The sequence below is a fragment of the Populus alba genome, chromosome 1, assembly GCF_005239225.2.
Source record: "Populus alba chromosome 1, ASM523922v2, whole genome shotgun sequence".
In the NCBI taxonomy this organism is placed as follows: Eukaryota; Viridiplantae; Streptophyta; class Magnoliopsida; order Malpighiales; family Salicaceae; genus Populus; species Populus alba.
In genome coordinates, this window is record NC_133284.1 from 8,642,811 (window position 1) to 8,654,867 (window position 12,057).

At 28.6% G+C, this 12,057-nt stretch overlaps 1 protein-coding gene across 1 annotated transcript; it reads right to left on the minus strand.

Annotated features, from left to right (window-relative positions):
* Nucleotides 1–6,963: 6,963 nt before the first annotated feature.
* LOC118033837 (high mobility group B protein 13) lies at nt 6,964–9,566 on the minus strand. Its single transcript, XM_035038961.2, has 8 exons — nt 9,029–9,566; nt 8,621–8,743; nt 8,240–8,520; nt 7,982–8,153; nt 7,728–7,898; nt 7,551–7,639; nt 7,381–7,465; nt 6,964–7,289 (listed from the first exon to the last, which is right to left on the minus strand). Exons 1-8 carry the CDS (start codon nt 9,494–9,496, stop codon nt 7,182–7,184), a joined length of 1,497 nt encoding a protein of 498 aa, XP_034894852.1. The 5' UTR covers nt 9,497–9,566; the 3' UTR covers nt 6,964–7,181.
* Nucleotides 9,567–12,057: the final 2,491 nt, after the last annotated feature.

A 12,057-nucleotide genomic window follows, 5' to 3' on the forward strand; every position in this document is an offset into this window, starting at 1 on the left:
ATCATTGACAAACAAAATCATTTGATTATTTATTAGGGATGATATGATCTTTATTAATTATTATCCTATTAATTAAAGATAATTCACTCTTTTTATATTTTTAAAGAATAGTAAAATAATTAAATTATTTTTAAAAGAGCAAAAATAAAAAATATAATGAGAAAATTGCATTGAGCATCCCTATAGTTTAGTTATTTTTACACTTTGCCTTCATTCTTTTAAATTTACATTTTACATCCTAGGTCAACTCAATTTTTAAATTTAGATAGAAAGATAAATTTACCCTCCTATATAATATAACATAAACAACCAAGATTTCCTATTAAAAAAAAACACTCAATCAATCAAAATGTAATTTATTTCTTCTCTCCTCCCTAAGAACACAATCCCTAAACCTTAAATTAATTTAAACCCTGTTTTTTCCCTTCAAAAACTTCAATCTATCTATCATCAACCACCAGCATGTCAAGATTAGATTCATAATGAGCCCACCAACTTCTTGGTAAGATGCCTATGGTTCCCAAACACCATCATGTCAAGATTCAATTAATTGTTCTTGTCCCAGTTAGAGACCATTGTCTCTTTTACAAAATACTCTCCCTTCATGCTCATGTCTATTATGGCTCTTAGCTTAAATGATTTTCCAGGAATTTTTTTTTCATAAAAGACTGAGGTCGAGTCAAGTTGAGATGAGAGAAGAAGATAGGTAACCACAAATCGACCATTATATGGACCAAAATAAAAGGAACGAATTTGATTCATCTCAAAGTGCCACTTTAGTCACTTATAAATGAACAAATCCATAATTTTTTTTATTTATTTTTATTGTTTTGATTGTTATTTTTTTATTTGAGATAATTTTTAAATTTAATATATATCAATTTATCCTTAATATTTTCTTATCAGATTTTATCTTTATTCTTTTGATTACTAATTCATTTACTTTGAAAAGATTTTTTAAATTGATATTTTTTCTTTGATTTTATTTTTCAATATTAAATTGGTTGGAAATTTATCTTCTTCATTGAGCTCAAGTTTGGGATTTCATGAGTAACGAGTTTAGAAGATTAACCTAGGTTTAAGAGATTTTTCCAGGTTTGCTTGGTTTTTTTCCATTTTCTTAAACTTATGTTTTTTCAAGTTTCATCATTCAACATTTATTTAATTGAATATTAGGCTTCGTTATTTTTTTTATTTTCTTTTTATAGGATCTTTAACTAATTTTAAAAATAACTTGGGTTATCTCTAGTCTTTTAATTGTTAAATTTATCTTTATGAAAATAAGATTTTTTAATTAAATTAATTTAATTGATTAAATATAAACATGAGATTCTCACTTCATGATATTTTATTTGGTTTGTTTTTCGACTCGCTGCTTTGACGGTGCATATGACCTTTTTTGGTGTCATCGTATAGCTTTTCACAATGGTGTTAGAATCGTCTCGCTAAGCTTTTTCTGGTGGAAGGGTGGTGTTCATGGGAAAAACAATGAGCCTCAAATGGGAGTTTTCTTTCTTCTCCTCCCAAGCATGATATTGACAACTTATTTTTATAGTTAATTATTGCTAATTTTTTGTTCATTTTATTTATTGTCAATGCTTTCTTTTAATAATATTATTAAATTTGCCCACCTTATTGAACCCAATCAAGTCAATAGGTCTCATATTTTTCTTGCTTCCTTAAAAACATTAACGTCATTTGAACCTCTTGTTTTTACATTAGAAATAATCTAAACCGATTTGTACATTAGCACAAGTCACCTATCTAGTAAACTACTAATAGTAGTTCCATAACTTAAATGCCAAACCAACCAAAATTTTATGGCAAAACAAACAATAAATAATTAAACTTATTTTTTTTCCCTACTTCGCTTATCTATGCAATTAAATCCCTTCTTACTAGTGCAGTTTGTACTAGAGAGAAAAAAGTTCATTTGATATTGATGTGATCCAAGCAATACCACGAGACACGTTAGATGTTTTAGTTGGTCTAGTGACAAGATTTAGGGCTAAGAGGTTTAAAGAGATTTTCAATGGATTTCTTTAAGACACATGGGCTAAGGTACACTTCAAAAAGATATTAAACAATAAAGAACAAGCCTTGATTAATTTAATTCATATTCAAGAATGGCTTGTTAGTGGTCATTCAAACATTATAAAAGAATGGAATAAGAAGATTCAAATATATCAGTTTTGACCTTTTACTCTCTCTTTTTTGTCATAATTAGAGCTAAAAAGAATTTTAATGTGATTCTAGTTGCATTTGAAATTAGACATCCATGGATTTTCAGCAATATATGGCACACCTTCTGATTCATTAAGATAAGAGAGAACCATGCATTTGAAGTTTGATTGTGCTAGTAAATTTTTTTTTTTAAAAAAAAAAAGAGTTCAGTCTTATTTAAATTAGTTAAGATATTATTTTATTTATCTTTTATTTAATATTAGGTCTTTTAGAGATATTAGAGCCTTTATTTAAATTTAGATTCATTGGATTATTATTATTATTTGTTAGGGTTATCCATATCCATTAGGTATATCCTATTAGACTTTGGATTCCTTATAGTATAAATAATATTTTATAGAGATTTTTTTAGGGTAAACTACTTTTAATAAATAAATTGGAATCTTTGTTATCTTTTATGTGGTTGGTTGATTCACATACTAAGTTCTTGATTGAACTTAAAAACTTTTTAAATGATTGAGCAACTCCGCTATGATTTTATACTACTCATTCACATCTCTTTATAAGCGTAAGGTACGAGTGATCATTGTGTATAACTTTGGTTATCCAAGATAAGTTCTTATTAGGTCAACTTTTAAACCATTTAAATTTGATTTTAGCATATCTTGAAAGGTGTCCGCATCAGCTGGTATTAGAGTTTGTGCTATTATCAAATTATATCCCTTTAGTCTTTAGTTTGTGTCATTTCTTGTTTTTTTTTTTTTTTCCTTCCTAGTTTTGACTAGGGTCTTGTTTCTTTTTTTTTTTAAAAAAAGAGTATATTATTCTCTTATTATTTCAAAGTTTGTGTCAAACCATGTACTAAAAAAATCATCTTGCTTGGATTCTTATTTTTGTCGAATACATCATAGAAAAATTATTTTCTTGATCTTTATCTTCTATATTTCTTGATTTTGGCCTAGAGAATAAAAAAGAAAAAGAAATCATGTTCTTGCCAAATTGTGTGGATAAAAAAAATTAAAGAAAAAATTACAGGAATTGATTGAATTAACAAGTTATGGCTTAACCGAATACAAGCCATTGAATTTTAGGGTTGGCCGGAATTTTCTTGATTTTCTTGATTTTTCAAATATATACATACCAAATCTTGGTATAGCCAAATTGAATTCTTGTTTTTCTTGAATTATCTCGCCTTGTTTTATTTAAATTTAGGTAGTATAGATCTTTCTTTATTTATATTAATTGTTTACTTGAAATTCTTGAACTTGAGTCTTGACTTCTTGAATTAATTAGTTTTCTTTGAATCTTTAACATTAACTTCATTGCTTTTATTTCATGTCTTGTTTTTGTTTTTATAGTCTGCATTAATTTACATTGATATTCATAAATTTGTTCTGGAGTTTCATTTTGATTAGTTTCATATAATTTTTTTATTCTTTATTATTATAAAATCATTATATTGTTTTGAATGATTATTTGATAAGTTGTGAAGTTATCTTTAAGAACCTAAATAAGGTAATAATGAGGTATAAGGCATAATACGATTATTAGAGTGAAAACCCCAATTAAATTATGTGGCAAAGTTAAGGTGGCTAAACATATTTTAATCTCATTCTCAATAAGGAGATATAAGAATGATGTTTTATGTAATATTATTCATATGCATGTTGCATACCTATTGTTGAGGAGACATTGAAAATTTGATAGGAAAACCAAGTATGATGGTTTTAAAAAAATATATACACTAAAAAAGGATGAGAAAACATACATAATTGCATCATTGTCACACGGACAAGTGTATGAAGATTACTTAAAGCTGAAGAAATCAAAACAAGTCGAAAAGGTCTTGTTACAAAATAATAGGGAGGATGTGAGGCTGGTTAAAAATAAGGTGAGCTATGAGTGTAAAACACCAAATGGTAAAGTTTTGGCCATTAAAAAAAATTAAAGGCATCAAACAAAATAAAAATAAAAAGGGGGGGAGGTTGAATGTGGAGAGAAAATTAGTGCAAAAAGAAATAAAATGTGAGAAAAGAACTGTGTAGGAAAAATAGGGGGACACCTTTATTTTTATGTAAAACAAAGTGATATTGCACATGCTTATTTTTATGATATACCTATGATTTTACTTTTGTATAAGGAGAAATATTTTAACTCTAACGAACTTGAGTCATGTGTTCTTTGTTATAAAAATTTAAAGATGTATTTCTCGATGAAATTCCAAATGGATTTTCACATATAAAAGGAATATAATATCATATTGACTTAGTACCAAGTTCGGCTATTCCTGATAGAATAGCCTATAGAAGTAATCTTAAGCAAATAAAGAAGCTTCAAATGCAAGTAGATGAGTTAATGTCAAGGGGGTACATTCGAGAAAGCATAACTCCATGTGTTGTTCTTGTATTTTTAGTACCTTAGAAAGATAATACTTAGAGAATGTGTGTTAATTGTAAAGCATAGACATCTTATCTCTAGATTAGATGATATACTTGATGAATTGCATGGATCTTTTTTGTTTTCTAAAATTGATATTAAAAATGAATTTCATTATATTAGAATGAAATAAAATGATGAATGGAAAACTGCTTTTAAAAAAATAACACTTTTACATGGAAAATATTGTTTTTCTTTGATATATTATTAGTGTAAAAGGTATTGAAATGGATGAGGCTAAGATTAAGACTATAAAAGAGTGGCCTACACCTAAGATAGTAAATGAGGTAAGAATGTTTCATGGATTGGTTAGTATCTATAAAAGATTTGTGAAAAACTTTAGTACAATAGTTGCTTCATCAGCTAAAATTGTAAAGAAGACGATATATTTTAAATAAGAAATTGAACAAGAAAGAGCATTTAATTTGTTTTAAAAAAAAGGTTATTTTGACCTCATTACTTGCTTTGCCTAACTTCACAAAAACTTTAAGATTGAATGTGATGTTTCCGGTATAAGTATTAAAGTTGTTTTAATGCAAGATGAAAGAAACATACCTATTTCAGTAAAAAGTTTAATGGAGAAACTCTAAAATATCCAACATACGATAAAGAGTTGTATGCATTAGTAAGAATTTTGAAGACTTGATAACATTACATTTGGCCTAAGAAGTTTGCGGTTCATATCAATCACCAATCTTTAAGACACTTGAAAAGTCAAGGTAAGTTGAATCATAAACATGTCAAGTAGGTAAGATTTATTAAGACATTTCCATATGTCATCAAATACAAGAAAGGTAAGGAAAATATAGTTGTAAATGCATTATCATGAAATTATGTTCTTCTTAATAATTTAAATATTAGACTTTTAAGATTTGAATATATGAATAATTATATCTTGATGATATTAATTTCAATGAAATTTATTTACAATGTGAACTTGTGACAACTAATGGATTTCTTAGGCTTGATGAGTTTTTTTATTTAAAGATATTATGTGTGTATAATTATCTAATGCATGAATTGCTTGTAACGAAAGCTCATGGTGGCGGATTAATGGGACATTTTGGAATTATTAAGACTTTAGAAGTTTTACATGAATATTTTTATTGGCCTAATATGAAAAGAGATATGCAAAGAATTTGTGATAGGTGCATAACATATAAACAAGTTATGTCTAAAGCAATATCGTGTGGGTTATTCACACCTTTATCTATTCTTAAGAAACATTGGGTTGATATTTCTATGAACTTTATTTTTAGGTTTACCTGGGTTAAGGAAAATGAAAAGACTTCATATTTATCATTGCAAATAGATTTTTTAAAATGACACATTTTATATCTTGCCATAAAATTAATGATGTAGCAAATATAAAGGATCTATTTTTTAGAAAGTTAGTTCGGTTGCATGATATTTCAAGAAGTATTGTGTTTAATTGAGATGTTAAGTTTTTGAATTGCTTTTAAAAGGTTTTGTGATATAAGTTAAGAATTAAATTTTTTTTTTTCTACTACTTGTCATCCATAAATAGATGGTCATAATGAAGCATTAAATAAGACTTTAACTCAATTATTAATAGTTATCATTAAAAAAATCTTAAAAATTAGGAATATTTTTTGTTATTTATTGAATTTGCATATAATCATAGTGTGTATTCTACTATTGATTATTCATCATTTGAGATTGTTTATGCTTTTAATCATTTAACACTATTAGATTTGACTCATTTACTTGTTGATTAAAGTGTTAATTTTGATGGTAATAAAAGGCACAAGTGGTGAATGACTTACATACTAAAATACAACAACAGATAAAAAAAAGAATGAGCAATATGTATTTTAAAATTAATAGAGTACACAAATTACTAAGGTTTTGAATAAAGAGAATAGGTTTGTGTTTATTTATTTATTTATTTATTGGATCAAATTGCAAACTATTTAAATTTAATTTTAGTGCATCTTATTTTAGTGTATCTTGAAAGGTGTACTCATTAGATTACCCTATGTTTTATTTTTATTTTATTTTATTGTTATTGTTATTGTTATTATAGAGGAGCGATTTGAACTAGAACTTTAGTTTGTAACTTTGTTACCGGGAATATGATATTTTTGTGCTAATTATATATTATAAGATTTTATTAGGAAATTTGAAACGGGAATTTTTATGAAGTTGGGGTTATAAGATTACGGAGTACCAATTATGCTATATCGTGGTGGCATTCTTGAAGGGAGTTCAATGTTATTACTACGTTTTTATGTGGATGTTTTATTACTAGGCGAGGTAAAAGCAGTGAGAGCCTTCTTACCTGCCAGACTTGTGTATGATATCATTAATTTAATTTCTTGCTTGTATGAAAAGGATTAACTTGCAATTCATATCCTTCAAATTCAACATCGAATGAAAACAACCAGAGACTAGTTTTAACTCCTTCAGATACTAGAAGTCTAGATGTTCAACCAACAGACACTTGAACATCATCATCATCCACAAAAGAGTGTGTGATTTTGACTAACTGCAGCAATCTATTAGATGAAACAAGCCTTCCGCTACTGCTGTTTGTCAATCTAAGTTGCAGCAACAGATTTGTGGTACTCCTCCAATTCCTTCTTGTATGCTTCCATGGCTTCAGCAGCCTTGCAGTTCCAGATTTGCTTCTCTTCTTGAATCAGTTCCTATAATCCCACCAATATAAAATTACAAAATCAGACACTTGAATTGCTAAGTTAACCTCAACAAAAACGATGAATTTTACAAAATGAATACCTTCCATTTCACTGAAATCATTGCAGTTAGAGTGGAATTGTTAATTCCAGGGTGCTCATGCATTAAACTTTTCCTTGTTTCTTTGCTGCATTGAAGAAAAACAATTGCTTAGTAACTTTAATTGCAAATGCCTCGTTGTAGAGTGTGACTACTCGAGAGAGGCTTTTTACCTGAACAGAAGGAATGAAGATGCAGGCTTCTTAGGCTTGTTGGGATCAACATTCTGCTGCTGCTTCTTCTGGCGTTGCTCTTTGGTTTTCTGTACATTTTAGCCATTTAGCCACCAGAAAGGCTCCAAAAATAGCATTCAGCAAAAACTTTTAAAAGCAACAGATGAATAACCTAACCTTGATAATGTTTTCAGTTTTCTCTTTCTTCTTTAGCAACTGCAATGCTTCCTGTTTCTGAAGTTTCATCAGTTCTTCCCCTTCTTTCTTGAGATTCATAGCTTCTTCATCCTTGTTCTGCTTGTACGCCTCCATTTCTTGTGTGTACTTTTCCTTGTTCTTCTTTGCAATCTGCAATTTCCAAAGGCATCTAAGAAACCATACCGAGTAAATAAGCTCCCAACTAAAAAGAGTATGTTGTGTGCAGTATAAACCTCTTCGTAAGGCCTCTTTTGCTTTTCTGTCATGTTCTTCCATTCTTCACCAGCAATCTTTGCCACCTCCAAAACATTCTTGTTCTCTGCAAGCAGAGCAGCTCTTCTTTCATTAGAAAACAAGAAAAACGCAGACAATGGGTGCTTTGGTTTCAATGGATCCTTTTCTTTCCTGCAAATAAACAAAACAAACAAATAAGTACTTCTCTAGTCAACAAAGTTAGGAACAGACACTAAGGAGTGTTGCTTCTGATTTACTTGGTCTTGTTCTTCTTGTTCTCTTCCTGACCTGCTTCCTGCTTGAACTGGAGGTATTGTTCAAGCAATTCCATAGCAGTCTTCTGCTTCTGTTCCTCTTCCAAAAGCTTCATTGCTTCACTCTCGCGCTTCTCCTTTGTCATCAACTTCAGATAGGCTTCTTTTTCAACCTGATACTTCTCCTCATAAGGTTTCTTCTCCTCTGCAGTAATGGTCTTCCACTTTGCCCCCAATATGTGAGAGATATCTTTGAACTCTGCATCTGGGTTTTCTTTCTTGACCTGTACAACAAAACCCCTCAAATTAATCATCAAGATAGAAACAAAGCATGCTTAATTGAAAATACTAGAAGATATCACGTAGCCCAATTTCTATGTTTACCTCATTCCATTGATCTTTGCACCAGAGGGAGTAAGGTGGGCATGGCCTTTTGATTTCATTGCCACCCTTCTTTTTCTTCTTGTCTTGCTCCTTTTCATTCAATACTTGAAAAAATGGGAGAGTCTGTGCAAAGATTCATATAACAAAAACCCATCAATTCAAACCCCATAGAAATAAATAAATAAGAATTCTAAATAATGGTCTTTCTTGCTTCCTTTGTATTACCCAAGAAAATTAACAGATCGAACCTAAAGTTCAACATTAGGTCAAATCATCCGGACCCTAAAACTCACATCAAGAATCAATCAAAAACTAAAATCGAATCCTCAAAATCCGGCACAGTCCCCTATTTACCCAACCTTTAAGACAAGAAATAAAAAAAAAATCCACGAAATCAAGAAAACTGACCATGGTAGGCTTAAACTCCTTCAACTTCTGCAACTTCTTCAACTCCGTCTTCATTTTCTCCTGTTCTTTACCCTTCATTTCAATCTCCTCATCTTTAGCCTTCAACATCTCATCTTTCTCCTTCAACAACACCTCAGTCTTCTCTTTCTCAAGCTTCAACTGCTGCAACATTTCTTGCATTTCTTGAAAATCCTTCTCAAAAGAAGAAGCCGCAGCCTCTTTGTTCTGCTTCGCTTTCGCGGCCTTGGATTTCCCTTTCTTGGGTGAAGACCGAGGTTGAGAAAGACTCTCAAGGTTTTCTTTTGAAGAGTCAGTATCTGATGGGGACAAAACGCTTGCTGGAGATGGCTCGGAGAGTTTTTGAGCCATTATATTGGCTTCATTTGTTGATGGGTTCTTTTGTTTCAAAGCTTTCCTGTTGTTTCTTGTTTTCTTTGGAACTGTTGGGGCAACAGCAGTATCAGCCATTCTTGAGTGTTGATTTTGAGAGAGAGAGAGATTTAGAGAGAGGGTTTTAGGGTTTCCGAGACCGAGATCAGTGAAAGAATTGTAGATTATAAAGAAGGGAAGGAGAGGAGCCAACGGCTACTATTTTTTGAATTTCAAACGACTTGTTGGAGTTTTAAGAGAAAGTTGAGGTCCGGAATCGGAAATCCGAAATCTGATTCATCGGTTCAAAAATCTGACCGTTAAGGAGGAACGTGTAGATTTTTTTTTTTTTTTACCACAAAAAGTGTAAGTGTTTCAATTTGGCCAATTTCTCCATTTTAGGTTTTGTTATTTTGATTTTCGAATACTTTCTCTATTAATTAATTTGGCAAGTTGAGCAATGGGGTTGGTGCCATAGGTGGAGTGGGAAGCTAAAAAGCATAATTTGAAGGATATATATATATATATATATATATATATATATATATATATATATATATATATATAGACACACACACTTTTCTTTAGTATTCTATCAATCCATACATACACACTCAGGCTCCTACACGCATAATAGGTAACTACTCTTTGTACTCTATGAAAGCAAGTTTTATTTGTTGGGAAATTTTCCTGTTTTCACAAAATTTAATTTTTTTTTGTTAAAATTTTTTTATATATATTTAAATTATTTTAATATGTTAATCTTAAAAATAATTTTAAAAAAATAAAAAAAATATCATTTTAATGTATTTCAGTTTGAAGAACATTTTAAAAAGCAACCGCAATTATATTTCAAACAAGCTAAAAGAATGATACATTTTTTTTATGGGATTCACATAAAAAAAACATATATTTTTTTATTTTTATAAGGTGTAATCTATACTTTAAAGAGGGTTTTTTTTACAAAATACCTACTATATTTCCAAGCCAAACACCTACTAAGAACATGGCAATCAACACTATTATTATTATGATTCAGTGGGTGGGTTTGAAAGTACTTTTATCCTGTTATGACAACTAAATTGGTATGTCATCCTAAATCATTAAGTACGTTGTTAATTATTTGTGCCATGATTTGATAATTAACATGGATAATTGCAAGTCTTTTTTTATTTTTCTATATTTTATCTTTTTATTCCATAATGTCTTTTTTCTCTATTAAAGGAAAGATAAATTCATTAAAAGAAAAGGTGAGAGGATAGACAGCTAATCACATCCTTTACAATACAAAATATAAACAAATAACCTTCCAATCTTGTTGAATATAAGCTAAGGGCATGTTTTGGAAAAAGCTGCATGATAAAGGCCATCATGTTTTATTTATAAACAAATTATTCACTGAAAAGATGCATCATACAATTTTAAATTAAGGGTAAAATAATTAAGATTATTAATTCAATTCAATTCCATAAATATTTTGTATAATTAAATTCAATTATGTGAATTAGTGTTTTATTTTATTATAAACATAAAAATTGTAATAAATTATCAATTAAATTCAAATCACATATGAAATTTAATTTAATTTCACATGTGATTTGGTTTAAAGGTATATTTTCAAAAGTGTTGAAAACATTTTCAAGTTCAAGCTCTTGTCAAACCCTGAACCAAGTGTAGGTGTTTGAGTTAAACCCAAACTACTTTACTAGGCTTATTTATAATTTTTTAAACTTTTAATTATATAAACTATAAGAAGAAGAAAAAAAAATATTTGGGATAGAGGATTTTAGATTCATAAAAATATGTCAACTTAGGATTTTTTTTAAATTAATATTTTATTTACTCACAATTTATTTTAATCATGTTAATATTATATATTAAAAATTTTGAAAAAACAATTTACAACAAAATTTTAAATATAAAAGCGAGTAGACTCCGGTATAAATTTTACCTCAAAACCATGTTTTATTAAAACAATTCCTTCATAGAGTTCAATAGTAAGTGCGAAAGGTAGAATGATGACACAAACCGGTGAGAGTGAACGAAAAACTCAAGAAAGGATCATATATTATTTTTGCCTCTATAAATAAATTCCTCAACATTTTTGTATGTGTTTGGAAATGTGGTAATAGTTATTTTTTAAAATATTTTTTATTTAAAAATATATTAAAATAAATATTTTTAAAAAAAAATTATTTTTGACATCAACACATCAAAATAATATGAAAATATAAAAAAATAAATTTAAAGTAAAAAAATAAAATAAAAATTAATTTTTTTCAAAAATACTTCCGAAACACTTTAAAACCTCTATCATATGATTTAAAAATTCCCAATCTAGTTTCTTAAAAGTTTAAAATTATCCATGATTATTTAACTTACTTTTTTTAATCTTTTTTCTATAATTATTTCCGATTATTTTTTCATTTTATTCTCTCAAATCGCATATATGATAATGTTTAACAACAAAATAATTAAAAGCTTTAAAAAATAAGCTTATCATTGGAATTCGTTAGCTATTGAATTGAATAACATAGACAAAATTAGAAAAAATTTAAATGATAACGCTCGGACATAATTTTAAGATTTTAAGAGTAGAAATTGATTTTAAAAAAAAAAAACTAAAGGATTTCAGTAATTTATTGTGGATTTTAAGGTAA